A 22,625-nucleotide genomic window follows, 5' to 3' on the forward strand; every position below is an offset into this window, starting at 1 on the left:
AAAGTTTGGAAGAGAGAAATTACTAGCCATCCTATCTAATAAAATTGTAATATGCAAATTGACCATCACTCCAACACACAATATAGCTACCCCAATGTGGTCAAAGATGGCTGCCCTCATATGGACTCAAGATGACTGCCACAAGATGGCCAGCTGGGGAGGGCAGTTGGGAGGGACCAGGCCTGCAAGGGAGGGCAGTTGGGGGCAATCAGGCTGGCAGGGGAGCAGTTAGGCATCAATCAGGCTGGCAGGGGAGTAGTTAGGGGTCATCAGGCTGACAGGCAAAAGCTGCTTGGGTTAGGGACAATCAAGAAGGCAGGCAGGCAAGCAGTTGGGAGCCAGCAGTCCTGGATTGTGAGAGGGATATCTGACTGTCCTAATGGGATGGGGCCTAAAGGGGCAGTCAGACATCCCTCAAGGGGTCCCAAATTGGAGAGGGTGCAGGCTGGGCTGAGGGACACAACCCCATGCACAAATTTTGTGCACTGAGCCTCTAGTGAATAATATATCCACAAAATTATTTTTTAAATCTGAAGGGGAAATAAAGATTTTCTCAGACATACCAGAAGTTGAGGGATTTTGCCACCAGAAAACTTCCATTGTAAGAAATATTCAAGGGAGTTATTCTACCTGAAACAATGAATAAAAGGTCACAAATCTGCAAGTCAAATCACCAACAAGCTTACAGCATAAACAGGGATGATCTGTGACAATAAAAGTATATAAGGGGAGGAATAGAGGTCTGAATTTGCAAAGGAGGATGGAGATCAGATGCATTCAAAAGAAAAAAAGGATTACTGTATATATGAAACTTTGTTTTTCATAAACCTAATGGTAGGCACTCATAAGACACCTCAACTGAGACACATAGCTTTAAAAAAGAGGAAAAAAGAAAGAAGTATGGAATACCACCAAATAAAAACAACATTCAGAAACACAAGGAAAATAACTAATTGAAGCACAGAGCTACCAGGAAACAAAAGATAAAATGGCTATAGGAAATCCTCATACACCAATTATCCTAAATGTAAATGATTTGAATTCACCAATAAAGAGGCACAGAGTAGCAGAGTGGATAAAAAATACAAAACCGAACCATATGCTGCCTACAAGAGACACATCTAAGTTGCAAAGACAAAGGTAGTTTTAAAGTAAAAGGGTGGAAAATGATTCTTCTAGTAATAACATCCACAGAAAAGCAGGCACAGCCATACTTGTATCTGACAAAACATTTAAGATAAAGACAAGCCAAAACTGGTTTGGCTCAGTGGATAGAGCGTCAGCCTGTGGACTGAAAGGTCCTAGGTTCGATTCTGGTCAAGGGCATGTACCTGGATTGCGGGCACATCCCCAGTAGGAGGTGTGCAAGAGGCAGCTGATCGATGATTCTCTCTCATCGATGTTTCTAACTCTCCCTCTCTCTTCCTCTCTGTAAAAAATCAATAAAATAAAAGAAAAAAAGAAAAAAAAAGAATGTCACACATAAGATAAAGACAACAAGAGACAAAGATAGACATTTTCTAATGATAAAGGTACATTACATCAAGAAGACATAATACTTCTTAATATCAGGGAGCACCAACATATATAAAGAAAATACCCACAGAACTAAAGGGAGAAACTGACACAAAAAAAATCAGTCATCATTGTGGACCTTAATACTCCATTAATAGTGCTAGACAGCCACCCAAACAGAAAAACAATAAAGAAATACTGGCCTTAATTGATGCAGTCCAAATGGACATAATTGACATTTACAGAGCCTTTAATCCTCAACATCACATTATACATTCTTCTCCAGTGCACATGAACATTTTCAAGAATAGACCATATATTGGGTCACAAAACTAGCATCAACAAATTCAAGAAAATTGAAATTATCCTAAGCATATTCTCTGACCAGCATGCTTTGAAATTAGAAATCAACTGCAAAAAAGTAAAGAAATCCACAAATATGTGGAGATTAAACGACACACTACTAAAAATGATTGGGTCAGAAAAAAAAGAAGATCAAAAGATGTATAGAGACAAAGGCGAATGGCAGTACAACATACTAAAATGTGTGTGATGCGGGGAAAGCAGTAATAAGAGGGAAGTTTATATCAATACAGGCCTAATTCAAGAAACAAGCACTCCCAAGTAAACAGACTAACATATCTACAAGAACTAGAAAAAGAAGAACAAAAGCAATCCAAAGTCAGCAGAAGGGAAATAAAAATTATAGCAAATTGAATGAAATAGAGAACAAAACGATTCTATAAAAAACAATACAACAAAGAACTGATTCTTTAAAAAGATTAATAAAATAACAAACCCCTTGATAGACTCACTAAGGAAAAAAGAGAAAAGGCCCATATAAACAAAATCAGAAATTAAAAGGCTCCACAGACATCACAGATATACAAGGTATCAAACTAGAATACAATGAAGGACTACATGCCACTAAATTCAATAACCTATAATAAATGGGTAAGTTCCTAGAAATTTATATCCTTCCTAGACTAAATCATGAAGAATTGGAAAAGCTAAATATACTGATAAACAGTGAGGAAATTGAAATAGCCATCAAAAATCTCCCAAAAAATAAATCCAGGACTAGACGACTTCACCAGTGAATTCTACAAACATTCAAAGAAGATTTGATACCTATCCTTCTCGAAGTCTTCAAAAACAAAATTGAAGAGTTAATACTTCCTAACACATTATGAGATTAATATAACTCTGACACTAAAATTTGGCAAAGCTAACACACACACAAAAATTACAGAGCAGTATCTCTGATGAGTACAGATGCCAAATTCCTAAACAAAATACTAACAAATGAATACAAAAGCACATTACTATCAAGTGGGATTTATTTCAGGGGCACAAGGATGCTTCAACATACACGAAGTGATCAATGTAACACACCACATTAAAACAATAGATAAAAGTCATATGATCTTACCAATAGATGCAGAAAAACATTTGATAAAATACAACTTCTATTTATGATTAAAATACTATAAAATAGAAGGAAAGTACCTCAACATAATAAAGGCCATGCACAATAAACTCTCAGCTAATATCATACTCATTGGTGAAACACTGAAACGTTTTCCTCTACTATCAGGAACAAGACAAGGATGCCCATGCTCATCACTCTGGAAGTTTCTGCCAGAGCAATAAGGCAAGAGAAAGAAATAAAAGGCATCAAGATTGGGAAGGAGGAAATACATATGTCACTTTTTTTGCAGATGACTACACCCCAGTTTGTGTTACTGAGGTGGCTCTTGGGAATCCTCTAAGGATGGAGGCTGATTGTCAGGGAATCAACCTTGATTAGAAGGTTGTAACTTTCAGTCCCACTCCCACTGGGGAGGACCTGGAGGTTGAATCAATGGCCAATGACCAATGATTAATCAGTGACACTTATGTAATGAAGTCTTCATAAAGTTGCACAGGGACAGTGTTCAGAGAGCTTCTGGGTTTGTGCAAGTATGGAGGTGCAGAGATAGAGAGGGCCTCGTCCCAAATATCTTGCTGGAAGGATCTCGGCCTCTGGCTATGCCTGAATGTGTTCTTTATAACAAACTGGCCATCTATTAAGTAAATGTTATCCTGAGTTCTTTGAGTGATTCTAGTGAAGTAATCAACCCCAAGGATGGAAGGGGTTTCGGACACCTCTCATTTATTGTTAATTGATATAGGGGTGGGTAATGTCTGGCCCCCGGGTCATGTTAGGCCTGTGACATCATTTGATCTGGCCCTGCCAAGGCAACCTCAAGGAGCTTTTTTCATAGCAACATAAAAATTTTTAAGTGAATTATATTAAGCCAATGATGGTATAAATATCCAAATAGCCCTTGGCAGAAAAATGGTTCCCCACCCCTGGATTAGAAGCATAGGTGACAACCTGGACTTGGTATTGACACTGGAAGGGGGAAGAGCAATCCTTTAAGACTGAGTCTGTAACCTGTGGGACCTGATGCCATTTTCCAGGTAGAAAATGTCAGAATTGAGTTGAATTTTAGGGCAATGGCTGATGATACAGAATTGCTTGATGTTTAAAAACCAAGTTCTGGTGTCAGAAATGAAGTAGTGTTGTGTTGTATATTGAGTATTGCAGATACAGGGGACACTCAAGCAGAGGATGTGCTTCTTTAATAGTGTGTGTATGCCTATTTAATTTTTTTTTCCTGATGACTATTTCACTGGGTGCAATTAAGATAATTTTTGCTTTACTGAAAACTCAGAAAACTTTGCTACAAACACTTGCACTCCTGTGACTGACCACTAGATGTCACGAGTGCCACAGCAGCCCAAGGGGTACCCAGAGCCAGTAGAAATCGGACATTGTAAGCTTGTAGACATTCACATATTTCACTGTTTCCACATGATAGACGCCAGAAGAACTTGATACAGTGTGATATATAGAAGCAAGGTACAACTGGAATAATGAAATTTCAAAAATAAGCCTTTTTAAAGGATGGTTGTAATAGTTCTGTTGGGTATTGTAAATGCTTCAGGTGCACTTTATACCGCTATGTTCCTGGCTCTCTCTTTTTTATGGAAAGATGGATTGAACTTCAATTTAAGAATATTCCGTAATCCCTCTCAGGACATACTATAACAGCTGGTATTTTTGCATTGTAGAAAATTGATTCCATACAACAGTCAGTGATAATTATGTCTGGGTTCTGACAAATTCCAATGCATTTTCAATAAATTTAGCAAAAAACAACAATTACATGATTGGCTCAGTTTGAAAGTTAAACCCAGCAACTCTGTTTTGTTTTATAAAATACTGAGCATTTTAGTGGTGGTATTACATCAAACTATTTCTTATTATACTTATATATGTTCTGAGAAGATAATTACTTTGTAGCATACATTTCTTAAATATTATAACTTTGGAAAAATTTAACGTTGAGTGTTCATTATGAAATAAAGTGAGAAATGCTAAGGCTTTTCACATATGGGATATATGTACAGCAGCAGTATCAACTCAGAAGGTTATTTTGATGTGGAATGTAAGGTTGTCGTAGTATGTCTTAGTATTAATAGTTGGTTTGTTTGATATAAGCATGTTTGCTTATATGGTATTTTATGGTGTATATGGTGGTTTATAAAAGTGAAACATTATAAGTTTTTTAAGGCGTGAAGAAAGTAGTAATTTGCATGGTATATGTATTTCTGGAGTGAAGCAATTTGTACCATACAAATTAGAACTTTTCTCATGGCATAAAGAGCTTAAATTATAGACAGATACATATAATAACTGCCTACCCACATACAACATATATATTGTCCTAATTGTAAAAATGTGTGTGCATACACTTTACAAATTCTAACCATCTCTTTTTTTTTCTCAGCAGTAAAACAAAAGTAGAATAATTAAATGCATTCTTTAAATTATGTATGGTCTGTTTTTTACTCTCTTTGTGTTTGCATTTAGGAATGTTTTTATGTAGTTGAATTTTTATCCTGATTGTTTGAATAATTTATAAAAAGCAAAGAAGAGTTGCCTTTTAATTATTGGGGGGAATAGCATCAGTGATGGCCATTAATGAAACTTTGCTTTTTCTCACTTATTTTTTATTTTTAGCTTTGTGATTTATATTTTTATATGGTATTTAAAATAATTGCCCTAATTTGTAATTAACACTCCTCTCCATGTGGATTTATTTGCATTCTTTGACTCTGTCAACCTTTGTAATAAGAACAAACAAAATTCAAGTCATTGCACCAGATAGCCAGTCTGGTCTAACGTAGTCTATTTGATGGTGATTTTTTTTTTTCTATGAACATTCACTTTGATAATTAAAAAGCTAATTTAAAAAGCTTTAATAGAATTTTACAGTTTGGATTTTTTTCCAGTGAAATTTGGCAAGCTCACTTATTATTCTGTAATATGAATCATCAATTTAAAAGCGTTAGAATTGAAGTGAGGCAGTTTTTGAGTGTTTACAATGTCTGTTGTTTTTTTAATAATATATGTTAAAATGGACTTTTAAATTACTGAATTTTAAAGAACTGGGGAAAATCCATTAAAAAAGAACTTAAACACATTGTTTAGTTCTTCTGATTTCTAAAGAAATGTAAATGCAATGTATTTTCCGTTATTAGGAGCAGTGGTCTAAATTTAAAACACATGGTCTCCTAGGTGTCAGGACAATGTACATTTTAATCTTGCTTCTTTCTTTTATGTTTGCATTTTATAATCTTATTACCTGAATTAGACAACTCCAGTCATAATAGCCAGCATTTTTTTATTTGCTTGCTATATGCCAGTTGTTAATTGTGAAACAATTTTAAATTGCTGATATCTTCATTAGCCTACAAGGAGTTTAAGAATTAATAAGATTGAATGACTTGTCCTAGATCACAGAGCTCACAGGATTAGAGATTAGGCTATACTCTAGAGTAATTGCTCTTAGCTACTATATAGTGGTACCTTTATACTATTTAATTTGGGATAAACATTAGTTAAAATAGTTATTGAAAATTGATGTTTTCCAAGATACACCAAAGCTTAGTTTTTATAAACAAATTTATTTTTGTATATTAGCTTGGACTGTTAGGCTTATTTTGATGAACACTTCTGTAAATCTATAACAACATCTTGCTTCAATTCTAGTATTTTTTTTCAAAGGTTATTTGCAGAGAACTCTGCAGTTGTTATATTAAGATGAACTCTTTTTAAAAATTACAATTAGTTATAAGTTGTTGATAATTTATAGTGTCTGTTCTACATTAGAAATGTAACTTAGAATCATGATTAACAGAGGGGAGGAATTTTAGAATGGCATTGGCTTAAAGAAGCTTCTTTACTTTCTCCATCTATGCATTCAGCAGTCCTCAGATTAACAGTAAAAATCTTTTAAGGTCATATTTTTAATTAGAAATGTCACATCAAAATGAAGAACTCTCACACTTAATATTTGTATGTAACATGTAGAAAAAAATCTGAAAAATCCTGAAGAATGTTGGTATATGAGTTAGTTACAGAATGTTGCCATTGAGTAATCTTTGTTTTTATTATTACTTTACACTGTTCCTCTTCTTTGTAGAAACGGCCTGTGCGATATATAAATCCTGGTAGGCAGCGTGGCTGCGGGCCGTGGAGCTGGAATTCCCTGCGGGAGAGCATTTGCGCGGAGTGCGGCGTCTAGCCTGCAGCCTGCATCATGCCAGCCTTGTCAACAGGACCTGGGAGTGACACAGGTATGTGAGCCCAAGAAGGGCGCTTTCCTCCCGTCTTCACTTCAGTCTTCCTGATCACAGTGGAAAACAGCGTAGCGTTTAGCAAGGGCAAGCAGGTCATGCTTGTTCTGTAAACAAGATGAGGGGCATAAAATCGGTGTAGACTTCCAAGATACAAGTTATCAAAGGGCATTGGCTGCTGCCGCTGCCAGGTAGGGGTGGCGTATGCTGATCCGCTCGTACTTTCTCTTGGAATACTGTTATTTACATTTCTTTAAAAAATATGAAGTATTTGAAACATACAGAAAAGTGTGGTAGACACAACAGTCACCCCGTCCCTGCGGAGGATATGTCCCAAGACCCACTGGCTGCCTGAAACCGCATGCAGTACCAAACCCTATGTGTACTGTTTTTTCCTATATGTGCATACCTTTGATAAAGCTTAACTCATAAACAAGGCATACTAAGCGATGAATAACGAGGACTAATAAAAAACTGAACAATTATAGCGATATACTGTAATAAAATTAAGTGACTGTGGCATTACTAAGTAGAAGTGGAGTGACTTGGACATAAGCACTGTGAGGCTGTGGCAGTCACTCTGGGGACTGAGATGGCTGCTCAGTGACTAACGGTGGGGAGCATCTGCGTCGGGGAGACGCTGGACCAGGGGTGATTCATGTCCCGAGCAGGACAGAGGGGGAAGGCACGAGGTTTCATTGGGGTACTCAGAACACCAGGCAATTTAAAACGAATGAATTACTTATTTCTGGAGTTTTCCATTTAGTGTTTTTGTACCTTGGTTGGCTGTGGAAAGTGAAACCACAGATAAGGGGGAGACTGCTGTCCAGTCATATTCATATTAACCTTCACTCAGATTTAATAACAGATATAAACTTTTTGCCATACTTGCTTCAGACTTCTCACTTTTTTTTTCCCTTTAAAAAAACAAAACATTATCCCTTTCCCATTCTTATATTTTCTTTCTTTCTGTAACCAGAGTTAAAAACTATTCAAATATATATTAAAGGATTTAATAAAAACAAGCAGACATATTTCACGTTATTATCAGTTGTAAGACTTGGTGATACTTAGAATGAAGAGTAACAGGAATGGGAAAAAACTCGTGCTTATATGTACATGTGAAATCCCCTGCTTCTGCCCAGATTCAGGAAGGAGGGGGTGAGGCGGGGTCAATGCCCCTGTGCAGTCCTTTCCTGGGATTCTCCAGAATCAGCTCTTTAAATAAATGCAGATTCCGGACCCTCCCTAAAACTTTGAAACAGAACGTGAGTGGGTTGAGGAGCTCCGCTGTGTATTTTGAAGACCCATCAAAAGAAGTGTCTTGGAGTGTGACTAACAAGACAGTTCTGTGTGTCGCACCGAACAGACTGAATCCGGTTCTGTTAATGCCATTCTGTAACCCGGTGAAATAGCTATCTCACACTGGACAGCTACTGGCACCGCCGTATTTATAAAGCTGAGTCACAAATTTGGTTTTGTGTTGTATTTGGCATTTTCATTTGTACTACTTGCAAATACCACTTTTGCTATTTAGAGCATATTAACATTTATATTTGGGCAAGTTTTGTCTCCTTTTTATCCATGAAGAAGGATTTTTTTCCCGACCGTGATTTATACTGAGGATTAGTTTTTCTTAGGAAGTGATTTTGATTTTTAAATTACATAAAAATATATTTTTTTTCAAGACATAACTCGAAAGCCAGCTTCTTCGGAAAATTCTTTTTTCTTTCGCTTTTTACATAGTCCCACATTATGTTGCACTATATAAAGTGATTGATTTAACTTTCCATAGTGGTTTGAGAAATTATAGATAAAATGTATATGAATCAGACATTTACTACAGTTGTGTAATGAATTTAAGTTTTATGCTTTGGTAGTCACCAAAATGCCTTAGCTTAATTGAATGCAAAATAGTGTTGCTTACATTAACTCAGGGAATGACTGAAATGGAGTATTTATAGTTTATGAGGTAGTTTGGGTGTCAGTCATGAAAAAGAACATAGGCTATTAAGGATTTTAAAGGATTTTTCCACACATAGTTGGCTCACTTGGTGCAAATTTAAGATACTGATGTGACTCACCGTTGGCTTTGTGGTATTTTTGACCTGTGCGTCTCAACAAGGTTTGAGTCAGGCAGAAAAGACATGCCTGTTCCAAGAGTCACACTACATTTAGGGAAACCCAGGGTATGGTGTACCCATCAGCTGGCGATGGTTTCCTTGTAGTTTCTGTGAAGCAGTCAGGGCCACGTGTGCCATAAGCAGTGATGCTCAGCAATGTCGTTGCTGTTGTTCCCACATCAGGCCTCCGGGGGAGCAGCCGTGGTGAGCTTAACTCCAGGGCAGATGCCCCTGTGGCAGGAGAGTGTCACCTGACTAACAATGCAACACTACACATGTAGGAAAATGCTGTCAGCATGAAACTTCTACCATTTCTCCCTCTCCTTCCTTCTGCTTAGTTCACTAAGCAAAACAATTTTGAATTCTACGAGTAATACATAAAAACGTTCTCATCAAAGATGCCTAGATAAAAAAGGAAAGGAATTCCTCCCATGCACCCTTCCCCTGGTCTCATTTTGTTTCAGTTTGAGGCGTGTTCTTTAAGAATTTTCTACTTACGTATGTACATAAGTGTGTGGTTTTATGTATAATACTTTTTTCCTTTATGTTTAAATCACAGATTCTATTGTTCTCTATGGATTGTTCCATAACTTTACTTCTATACCAAGTAATGTATCTTGGAGAGGTATTTCTGGGAGGGGTGTGTGTCTGTCTGTCTATACATCTGCCTCTACAGACATCTATATATCTGCCTCATTCTTTTAGGCTAATAATGCATTGTTTTCCATAGTGTCACAATATAGAGCACCAGTAATGAAAACCCTGGTCTTGGTCCTTTTCTAATATTTTTGTAGAAAAGATGTGCATGTTTAATAGATGCTGTCAAATAGTATTTTAGAGTGGTTAAACCACTTAATCCATGGACTGCATTAAAGATCCTTTCCCCTGAGTTGGAGGAGGCTAAAGTGGGGATAAATGGTGAGGGAACGAGACTGGATTTAGGGTGGTGAACACACAATGCTATAGATTGTGTCCCTGAAACATATAAAAATATATTAACCACTTCCCAAAACATTCAATAAAAAAAGAAAAAAATATACTTTCTCCACATGCTTGCCAAGATTCTGTGTTATCAGTTTTTATAATTTTTTTTTTTTTTTTAACAATTTGATGGGGGAAACATGATATCCATTTGTTTAATGGCCATTTATTCCTCTGTATTTAATGGCCATTTATTACTATTCATATCATATCCTTTCCCCATTTTTCTATTGGCTTATCATTTTCTTATTTATTTTTTAAAATTTCTCTATTTGTATACTATATTTTAATCTTTTAATAGGTTGAACACCATTTCTTATGGCCAGTCATTTGTCCTATTTTTTTCTTCCTTAAATAGTATCATTTTTTTGTAGAAGCTGAAAACTTTTATGTAGACAAATCAATCTTTTCTGTATGGTTAATGCTTTTTTGCTTACGATGACCTTTCTTTTCATGAAGGTCATCACTAAACTTTTCTTTAATAATTAAAAAAATGGATTTCCACATTTGGAATTTTAGTCCAACTATAATTTGTATGTAACGTGAGGCAGCAATGTAATTCCCCACGTGAACAGCTAGTAGTTCTAGCATCACTTTGTTCAAAAGTCCATCCTTTAGACATAAATTTCTAATATTCCCTGTTTTGTATACCAGTAGTACATGTGTTCTGAGTTTACTTTTTTGGCTATTGTGATCTGTTATTTTTTTTTTAAAGTTTTTAATGGACTTTATTTTTGAGAGTAATTGTAGACTCACAGAAAGATTATGGAACTAGTGTAAGAATTTCACTATACCTTATATCTTGTTTCCCTGATTATTAACATCGTATCTCAGTTTGTTATATTCATTTCAATTAATGAATCCATATTGATACATTATTAATGAAAATCTATACTTTATCCAGGTTTTCTTAGTTTTCCCTAATATCTTTTTGTTCCAGGATCTCCTATTACACTTAGCTGTGATTGTTTCATTAGGTCCCTGTTGGCTGTGATGTTTTCTCAGACTTCCTTTGTTTTTGATGACCAACAGTTTCCAGGAGTCCTGGTCAGGTGTAGAATTTCCCTGTACTGCAATTTGTCTGATGTAAATTGCCATTGTCATATCATATTTTGGGTATATACTATGAACTTGATGTAAGACTGTTGGTGTTGATCAATGGGCTGAATAGCATTTGTCAGGTTTCTGTACTGTGTAATTAAACGGGAGGTTGGCCACCTGGGGAGGGACCGTAGGAGAGCTCCAAGGCATGTCTGGCTTGCTTTGCTCAGTCCCAATCAGCTGGATCCCAGCAGCAAGATAACTGATTAGTCGGAGCATCTTCCCCATGGTGGTCAGTGCACATCATAGCGAGAGGTCTTAGCATATCATTAGCATATTATACTTTGGTTGAACGCATGACCAGATGACTGGACACTTAGCATATTAGGCTTTTATTATATAGGATATTTCATGTAAATAGGATCATAACATTAATTGGCCTTGTGTAACTGACTTATATCACTTAAAATGTTTTGAAAGTTCATCCATCTTATAGCATGTATCAGAACATTCCCTCCCCTAGTTAAATAATATTCCATTATATGAATATATCTTGTTCTCTCTCTTCTTCTGACCCCATAATTCAGATGTTGGTATGTTTGAGGTTGTCCCAAAGGCTTCTTACATTATCTTCATAGTTTGGGAATCTTTTTTTCTTTTATTATTAAAATTCATGCATAAAATACTATCATTATCATTAGCTGGGAATTATTCTCTCCTACCACAACTTTTCCCCATTGAAACAATGGTTATTTTTGAAAACATGAATTTTCTTAAATATGTAACTATTGCTCTGTTGTGCAACATTGTTCTTGAGGATATCGTGATGGATATTTCAGAGGAACACAGGCAGTCTTCAACTTACTATGGTTTAACTTTGGAATTTTGGACTTTATGTAAAGACGGTGCAAAAGCGATATGTATTCGGTAGAAACTGTACTTCGAATTTTGGATTTTGATCCTTTCCCAGGCTAGTGATACAGGGTATGACACAACATACTCTCTTGTGATGCTGGGCAATGGCAGTGAGCATAGCTCCCATCAGTCATGTGATCGTGAGGGTGAACAATGATACTCTACAGCAAGCATGTCAATCTTGTAGCCAGAAGGAGGTATGCGACTCTCCAGATGTGAGTTTGACATGCTTTCTCTACAGGGTGCTGTGTTGTGTGTTGGCACTGCATTTTGTGTTCTCTGATCCTATTACTTCTGCAAAATGCCCATCTGTGTCTCCTGCTTCTGGTGAGAAGAAGATGAAGCCAATTACTCTTGAGCTGAAATAGAAGATAATTGCCCCATTGTAGGCTAATGTAAGTGTTCTCGCACATTTAAGGTAGGCTAAGCTCAGCGAGGTTTAATAACTGCATTTTTTCTTATACCCATCATAAATTGAAAATATTGTGTTGGGATTTAACCCCATCGTAAGTTGAGGAGATTCTGTACTTGAGAAGAAAGCCATTGAAGACATTTTTCTCTTGAACTCTGCCTCAGGGCTTTTCTTTCATTTAATTAGCAAATCTCTGAGATGCTATGATAAAGATGATGATGGCAGCTATTGATACTATTTGCTAAGAGTCAACTACATAGTCGATATTTTTTATTCATTTGATTGCAAAACAGGCTCAGCATCCATTCTTCCTCTGTTTGTGATTGTAGTAGTTGTATGAGAAATGCATGTTCTGCTAGGTTTTAAATGTATAATAAATACTGAAAGAGTAGTAAACAGAAATAAATCCTATCATAATATTAACAACAATAAAGGAAATGTAGTGCTTTAGCTTTTATTGCTGACTGCTCCAGGTGAGGAGGCCCCGTAACTAGCTGGTTCAATGTAGATTTCATACATGCAATCACTTTTTCCAAAAGATAGCTATAGAGTATAATTCATTAAAGTATTAGAAGTATTTTTCATTTTGTTTTATCTTTTGGATAGGTACTGCTAGGAATCAAAGCACTGTTCTCTTTGCTTTGGAAGTGGATGTCATGTGTAAGGCATAGACTGCTAATACATAATTAACACAAATTAGAATCTCAGGCATCACTTCTAAAATGAAAGTTATATACAGGTGTCTGCTCTTACCCTCTGTTAACCTGATTTTATAGACTTTAAGGCAATTGTATAATCAAACAACAATATTATATTATTTAAATTGACCCATATTTAAAAACTCAGCTTGCTCAATGCTTTAATAAATTATTTGCAATTGAGGGAGAGTGTACAAAGAGAATGCTTCTAGTAGGATTGTATTAAAGCATTTTAGTAATATAGGTACTTTTGGAAATAAAACATACTTTAAATTAGAAAAATTGAGGCCTGTTATGAATGGCAATGAATAGTGCTGATTATTTTACCTTTGACAAAGTGGAAAATTTAAAGCTTGATGTATCCCATTTTATTAATGTAATAAAATTTTATAATGTTGTTCTGGGCGTTGATATATGTTCTTTAGTGTTTATTAGCTCTTGGTTGTAGTAAAATGTTTTGAGCTTATGCCTGGCTATACTGTACACAATACAAAATATGAAACCTCAGGAAAAAAAACCATAAATAAGTATATATTTGTTTTGCTTTTTCTCAGCTTTTTGTATATGATTTTTAAATATATTGGTTGGTTACACTATCTAATCTGATTGAACACAGCAAACATCTTTTTTAGCATTTAAATAGGTTTATAGCTTCCACAGACTTGTTCTAATAATGAAGCTATGAAGGATATGACAAGAATGGTGATATTAAATTTCTCTAGACTAACAGTAAATTTTTCCATTCTGAATCAGGAATGTTGAGCATCTGGAATCTGCAAGAAGAGTGCATTGTTCACTGCAGGAACACTTTCATCAAATTCTGAGCCATTTATTCTCTTAAGAGTTACTGTCTTGTACAAAATATTATATTTTTATAGAAGCAGTTTTTTTAAGTGGAAAATTTCTTCACTTCTTTATGTTTCTGTATTTTTTAATGCTTTCATGTTTTGGAGATGTTATTTTGAGAATTAACATCACATTTTAGCATTTAATTAATTTCCTTTGATTTAATGGTAATAATTTATATTTGTCCAAATATTGTGAAAAAAGCAAAGAAAATAAATTGTCCTAAACAGAATTTTCTTTATAGTTTATGTAGGTGGATCAGTTATCTATACCTTGTCATCTTTTTCCTTGAATTTTCAGAATATCTAGAATATGTACTGATACATTATATACTGATTGTGGCATAGATGTGTAGGTGTAAGTTGGTATATAACTCTCTTGTTCTATTTTTTTTTTTACATATTATCTTTTTTTAGATAGCAAAATCTTTTTCTCTGTTTAATAAAATTTTACTTTGAATTTGACACTCCTGAGTCTTGATATTTTTTTGTTCATTATGTTTGGATGTAGTATTGCTGATGCTGTTTTGATTGTATGCCAGTAGGTGTCATTGCCTAAGATATGGGCTGCATTCTTTGACTAGAACACTTCATATTAGGTCGTATTAGTGTCTTAATGTTCTAATAACCAATATATGTTTGCAATTCAGTAGTGTATTCACTTAAAACGAGACATTCTTCTTCCCTTTGGCTTATTAGTATTTAGTCAATCTTGTGTATATCTGCCTCAGCTTGCATTCTGTCATCAGCTCCCACTAACCATGGAACAGATGAAACTGCTTATCTGCTTTGCACATACAATTTTGTTATCAAATGTATGGGGACAGGGTTTTCCAAATGGATGAGTACTTTTACTGTCATATTGACCATTTAATCTGAATATTTATATCTCTACTATTAAAATGTTCTACTTTCCCCCAGCAGACCCCCCTCCCACCTTCCAGCTTCCCTTCCATTAGTGAATGGTGGCTACTGTTAGTGAATGGGGGCTCCATCAGACTGTTGCAGTCTCCTCCTAACTTTAACTGAGTTGAAGTTAGTCATCATTGGTACTTTGTATTGTTATCTACTTATCACTTGAATTAGGTCCACCAGTAACTTTAAATTGCATTGTTATGTTCTTTTAGGCTTCAAGTCAACATAAGCAGATATGAATCATCTTCAATGTAATCCAAGTTAGTAAAATTAGAGTTCACATTCTGTTTGCCTAGTTCTCTTTAGGCTTTCTGAGCCATAAGCACTTGGGTAACTTAGAGGTTTTTATACTTTTCTTTTGCACTTGGATGGCTTTTAATGTAGTCCAGATGGTGTGTCTATACTTGGTAGTCTTTTTGATGAAAGGACAGTTCTCTGTTGTTTGACAAATGGGACAACTCTAGTAATTTTCCTCTTCCACAAAGCATTATGACTTTATTCTCATTTCTGTAAATACATTTCCTTATTTCTCTTTATCCAATATTTTGTTTCCCTTCCCGACCCCATCTAAATGACTCAGAAGATATTTTTTATAATAAAGATGAATTTTGTGAAATAGTCTGTAAATGATAAAGGCTTTTAGTACCTTTTTTTATCTCAATTCTTGATTGAAGCACCTTTTCTGACTTCTGAGGATGTTATATGCTTGTGTGAAGGGTACCCTTAAGTGTTTTGTTTTCTTCTACATTCCTATAGAACTATATAACTTTGAAATAGGAGATAGAATTTATTTAAAAGTTTTAAGCATTTAAACGGTAAGCAGGAATCTGAAAATAGAAATCATTGACTTTTTTTCTTATGAATATGTTAATTATATCAAAAACTCTAAGAACAGTTGGTGGGAGATTTGACATTACATTGGAAAGCAAGATATGTTTTTAAAAAAGAGTTCTACCTCTTAAGATGAATTATATTGCTGACTGGTTGTATCTCAGATTTTATGGATGTAACCTTAATTCACTGAGGTTTAGTAGTGCCCCCAAAATGAGAATAACAGAGCTTATAATGACAAAATTGATCTTATAGTTAAATAGAGGCCCAGTGCATGAAATTCGTGCACAGGAGAGTGGGTCCCCCTCAGCCCAGCCTGCACCGTCTCCAATCTGGGACCCCTTGGGAAATGTCTGACTGCCAGTTTAAGCCCACCCCCCCTAATGGACATCCTTCTCACAGTCTTGGACTGCTGGCTCCTAACTGCTCACTTACCTGCCTGCCTGATTGCCCCTAATGCCCACCTCCTGCCAGCCTGGTCGCCCCTAACTGCCCCCCCCCTGCTGGCCTAGTTGCCTCTAACTGTCCCCCCATCAGCCTGGTCACACCCAACCACCTCCCACGTCAGCCTGGTTGCTCCTTATTGTCCCCCCTCTGCCAGCCTAATCACCCTCATTGCTCCCTCACTGTCCCCCTCTTCCAGCCTATTCTCCCCCAACTCCCCCCCCTCGGACCCCTGCTGGGCTGCTAGCCCCAAGTAGCTTGCTGTTCAATCGTTTGTCCCTCATTAACCCCCCTGCCAGCCTGGACACCCCACACAGCCTGCTGTTCAGTCATTTGGTCATCCCTCACTAACCCCCCTGCCAGCCTATTGTCCCACGCAGCCTGTTGATCGTTCATCCATCTGGGTGTTTCAGTCATGACAGCCCCTGGCTTTTTATATATTAGGATGATCCATTTTCCACCGTCACTTTAAGAGTAAAGGGCCCAAAGATCCAGAATAATTAAATAATTTAAATGAGCATTTGTTAGATCTTTTCTGAGTATATTTCAGTAAGGCAACTCTATCATGACATAGCTGATCATCTCCAGTATGCTTATTATGTTTAACATTGGTAGTCTGGAGGGGAAGAGAAAAGTAGATATAAATATTTTAATGATAGGATTAATGTTTTTTCTGTATCACTTAAAGCATTCTGTATGATGATTCACCATTATTATAGCATGACTGCTATAATGACAAATGATTGGTTCCTTGGCCCCTTAGTGTGGATTTTGAAATAGGACCAGGCATTGGAAAACAGCTTACATAAGCCTATGTTGTCAGAAATTGTCAATGAATACATTAATATTGGTATCACCAAAATTATAGGTATTGATGTTTCTTTCATTTATTGCATTATGTTTTCTTGAAAGTTGTTAAACTGTTTGAGGACAAGGAACATTTTGTCATTTTTTTTCTTCCTCTCTATTCTTTACTATGTAAGTATCTGGGCTGAAATTGGGTCAGGAGTATGTGATCACTTTCATCATTATTATTTCTTTAGTTTACTCTTTATCCACTGCACGGGGTCCTTCATTGCCTATCTTTATGGCCTATTGTGAAAAGCCTTCTTTTCCCTTAATGTATTTTAGCACGATAAACTTACATTTTGTAATCTGTTTCCCTGATGCTTGGACATATACATATGTTTTTGCATTTAATTTGTAATTAGTTTTATTTTTATATTATTTTTAAATATATGCTTTTTTATTGTTGACAGTATTACATATGTTCCCCATTTTCTCCATCTTTGCCTTCTTCCACTAGCCCATATCCCATGGAATTTTTTAAAATTGGTTTTTAGAGAGAGAAAGGAAGGATGGGGGAGAGGAAGGGAGAGAGAGAAACAATGATTTCTTGTTCCACTTATTTATTCATTCATCAGTTAATTCTTGCATATGTCCTGATGGGAGAGCAAACCCACAAGTTTGGTATATTGGGATGACACTCTAACCAACTGAGCTACCCTGCTAGGGCTAAAATATTTTTTTGGTGTGTGTGTGTGTGTGTGTGTGTGTTTTCAAATTTGTTTTTTATTAATGAGCGGGGGAGAGGGGATTGCCTCCCATACACACTCTGATCACCAGGGATCGAACTGACAACCTGGGTGTGTGCCCTGACCTGGAACTAAACTGGTGACCTTTTGGTGCTCAGGATGACACTCAAGCAATGGAGCCACACCAGCCAGGGCTGGAATCTGTTTTATTTTAAAAACTACTTATATAGGTTGTAAAGTAAGGCATCATTCTGAGCCTTACAAATAACTCATTTAATCCTCATCACAATGCTGTAAGTTTAGTGCTACTATGCCCATTCTGTAGATTAAGAATTGGATGCACAGAGATGTTAACTAATGCTCAGTTGCAGAGTTGGAATTTGTATTTATGTCATTTGGCTCCAGGGTCTAAGCATCCTACCCCAGGGCCATTGTAAGTGCAGTTCTTTTCCTACCAGATTTTTCTGTTTCCCATCATCACCTTGTTCACTTCTGTACGTCTCTCAGATCTCAGCGCAATTATCATGTCCCTGGGAAACTTTTTATGAACATGAACTTTTTCCCATCTCACTGTTACCCTTTCACAGTGCCACAGCCCTGTCTCTCAGTGCTTTTCACAGTTACATTTCATATTTATTTTCAGTGTAGTCTACATGTTGCATGCAGGATGACTTTTGTTTGCTTTGCATGCCCAGTTCCTAAGGGGTGCCTGGCACATGGTAATCAGTGTTTGTGGAGTGGGGAGGGGAAAGGACCAGGTGGGATTTTGAAATGCATTGGGATTTGGGAGTTTGCCCGCTTTCTACACACAGCCCTTGAAATGTTGTCAAGTGTGTTATGTTAAACCTGTTCCTGAAACTTTGAGGTAAGAATGTTAGCATTGCTTGTTTTGTCTTTCAGGTAATCTCAGTGGTCCTGACGGGGAGACTGTGACAGCATTAGCAATCACCAGGAAGTTAATTATCTGGTGAATTGCTGGAAGATTGTATGGATATAGTTACACTTTTCAGGGTATAGCAAATAGCAGTCCACTGTGGCTGCAACAGAATTTGAGGGGAAGTTGTGAGTTATTAGAATACTGTTGGGAAAAGATTTATGTCAGATTCATTACTCAGAAGTGAAAATTTTAAAGTTGTAAAAGTAATGTCTACAAGCATACCTCAAATGTATTACTACTACAGTAAAGTATCACAATAAAGTGAATCCTAAACTTTTTGCTGGTGGAGGGTCTTGCCTTCAATTTGTAAAAACTGCAACATCTGTGAAGTGCAATAAAGCAAAGCACAATAGAACAAGGTGTGCCTGTATTTTGTAAAAACTCAAGCAGTGTAGCACTACACACAGCACAAATGAAGTAATTGTTTCCTATTCCTTTTGGTTTCTCTTCTAGACTCAGCACTGGTAACGGTTGGGTGTGGGCCCCCCAGGCCACCTAGAAGTAAATGAATGAGTTACGAGTGAATTACTGGATCAAAGGGAATATAAGCTTTAATTTTTCATATTGCTGTTAGTGTATACCACCTATACACTACTTTTCCCTACTTTTCCAATTTTTCCATTCTCCCAGATGACTGCTTCCTGTCTTCTCTCTCAAATGCAAATGCTTTCTGTCCTGTGCTCAGTCTCAGCAGACAACCAAGTTTCCTAGTGTACTGAAAGCATTGCAGTGATCATCAGCGACTTGCTGCATATTCCCTGCACCCACATTCTGCCCCCGTGGAACTGCAAGTATACTATCCACACTTCTGTCTAAAGCTACACTGCCACTTATGCGCTAGACTCCATCCCAGCAAATCCCTTCCTATCTACATCGCCAGAATTTCTCTTAGTGGATTAATGCCATTAACACTAACATGTGTTATTTTTTTCATCTTGAAAAATGTTTTTAACCTCGTTCCCTTATAAACATCAATTCTCTTTTGTAATAAATTGTAAGGGTTGCTTACTATATTTGTAAGAGTTGTCTATAGCTGCAGTTTCCAACATGTCTCTTTATACTCTTGGTGCTCTTCATCCAGTCTTTTTCACTCATCACAGTGCCAAAATTCACATTGCTCAGTCCGAGTGGGCGATTCTCAGCCCTTGGTCTGCCTGCCCTGTCAGTAGCTTGATCATTTGTAATTTCTTGCCCTGCTTGTTGTTTTTTGTTTGTTTGTTTTTTGTTGGTCTCAGAGAGGAAGAGAGATATAAACATCAATGATGAGAGAGAATCATTGATCGTCTGCCTCTTGCACGCCCCCTATTGGAGATCAATCCAGCAACCTGGGCATGTGCTCTTGATCAGGCATGAAGCTAGGTCCCTTCAGTCTGCAGTCTGATGCTCTGTCCACTGAGCCAAACCAGTGAGGGCTTTCCCTGCTTGGTTTTTCGGGCTTCACACTCTTGGCGCCTTCTCCTCTCTGAATGATTGTTAGCTCCTCTTGTCCACTGATCTCCTAACTCTGGAGACTTTAGGACTCAGTCTTGACTGCTTTTCTGTGCTACACTCATGTCCTTGAGGAACTCATGCAAGCTCATGCTTTAAATACCATCCATATGCCAATGACTCCTAAAGATATATCTTCAGCCCAGGCCACTCTGTTGACTCCTGACTCCTGTTTCCAGCTGCCCACCACATCTCCACGTGGCTATCCAGTAGTTATCTTGAACTTAATATGTTTATAACTGAACTTCCCTGGCACACTGATGGTAACTTCAAACAGCCTTGGAGTCATTTTTTTTTTCCACATCCCTCATTCAGATAGAAATTTATAATTATCTCTTTTTTTTTGCGATTTCTCCAGAATTTGACTACTTCCCGTAACTCCCACTGGCTGCTCCCTGGGTACAGGCCTCTACTCTCCGTTCCTGGATCACTGCATTGACCCTATAATGCAGTGGTTCTCAACCTTTGAGAACCTTTAATGCCATGACCCTTTAATACAGTTACTTATGTTGTGGTGTCTTCCAACCATAAAATTACTTTCATAGTTACTTCATAATTGTAATTTTGCTGTTATTAATGAATTGTTATGTATAAATATCTGTGTTTTCTGATGGTCTAGCACCTAACACCTGCTGCCCGCTCACCTGCTCCATTATCCTGCCATGGTCCAGCTCTTGTTGGGGTCCACTGGGGCCAGCAGCGCCTCCACTGCAGCCTGCTGCCAGGGCCACATTGCCAACACTATGTTCTTAAAGTTGCTACAGCACTTAAATCTGCATGGAAAGTACTGATGCCCCTCTGTCACTTGTGTTGCCAGAGGCTTAGAAAGAACATACTTGGATCATAAGTTGTTGGGAGAAAAATCTTTTTTTTTTTCCTTCAAGGAAAATGACAGATATGTTTATCCTTCAGTGTAGCAAGGCTACAGAGAAGCCAACTGTAGCACATTTAACTTAAACCAAATGAATAAGTCAGTGAAGTTATATAAAGATCCTGATCTACATACGTGTAGATTGGGCTTAATGAACTGCATTATAGAATGAGCATATTTTGTACTGAAAGCATTCTCATTAGTATATTTTTCATGATTTCAGACAGCCAACATTTGCCATTTAACATTCTTCTGGAAAGGGAAGTATAGATTGCAATATTCAGTTTCTAAACAGCAGTTTTAAAATCTTAAAACATCTCTATCTGTTGTTGAGTGTCGTCCTATGAACCAGTACGTCATGGTTCAATTCCCAGTCAAGGCACATGCCTGAGTTGTAGGCATGATCCTCAGTAGGAAGCATGCAGGAGGCAGCTGATCAATGATTCCCTTTCATCATTGATGTTTCTATCTCTCTCCCTCTCCCTTCCTTTGAAATCAATAATATATATATATATATATATATATATATATATATATATATATATATATATTTTTATTATTGCTATTTTTTAATTTTAAATTTTTATTGTTGAGAATATTACAGATGTTTATCTCCCCCCTTCATTGTTTCTTCCACCCACTTTCTGACCTGCCCTAGGCCTTCATCACCCTATTGTCTGTGTCCACAGGTAATGAATATATGCATATAAATTCTTTGGTTAATCTCTTCCCGCTTCTCCTTCCCCTTCTCTCTGAGATTCATCAGTTTGTTCCATGTTTCCATGTCTCTGGTTCTATTTTATTCATTGGTTTATTTTGTTCATTAGATCCCTTCTTTGTTTATTTTGATTTTTAGATTCAATTGTTGATAGATAGTTATTTGTTGCCATTTTATGTTCATATTTTTTATCTTTTTTTTTTCTTTCTTCCTCTTCTTAAATAATACTCTTCAACATTTCATGAAATACTGGTTTGGTAGTGAATTTTTTTAGCTTTTTCTTGTCTGTGAAGCTCTTTATCTGACCTTCAATTCTAAATGATAGATTTGCTGGGTAGTATAATCTTGGTTATAGGTCCTTGTTTTTCATCACTTTGAATATTTCTTGCCAGTCCATTCTAACCTGCAAATTTTCTGTTGAGAAATCAGCTGTCAATTCTATGGCACTCCCTTGGAGGTAACTAACTGCTTTTCTCTTGCTGCTTTTAAGATTCTCTCTTTGTCTTTAACATTTGGCATTTTAATTATGTCTTGGTGTGGGCCTCTTTGGGTTTCTCTGTGCTTCATGAACTTGTAAGTCTATTTATTTCACCAGGTAGGGGAATTTTCCTGTCATTATTTCTTCAAATAGGTTTTTAATATCTTTCTCTCTTCTCCTCCTGGCA

General features: G+C 36.7%; 1 protein-coding gene across 2 annotated transcripts in view; it reads left to right on the forward strand.

Annotated features, from left to right (window-relative positions):
* The window catches only part of MPP7 (MAGUK p55 scaffold protein 7), a 228,545-nt gene that overhangs the window by 38,673 nt on the left and 167,247 nt on the right, over positions 1 to 22,625 (forward strand). For both annotated transcript variants that reach the window (XM_084876093.1, XM_084876092.1), the window contains one exon: positions 7,053 to 7,206. In XM_084876093.1, coding sequence (XP_084732219.1) covers positions 7,170 to 7,206 — 37 coding nt within the window. In that variant the 5' untranslated portion in view covers positions 7,053 to 7,169. The remainder of the gene's footprint in view (positions 1 to 7,052; positions 7,207 to 22,625) is intronic.

The sequence above is a fragment of the Pipistrellus hanaki genome (genome assembly GCF_964339955.1).
Source record: "Pipistrellus hanaki genome assembly, chromosome: 1".
Lineage (NCBI taxonomy): Eukaryota > Metazoa > Chordata > Mammalia > Chiroptera > Vespertilionidae > Pipistrellus > Pipistrellus hanaki.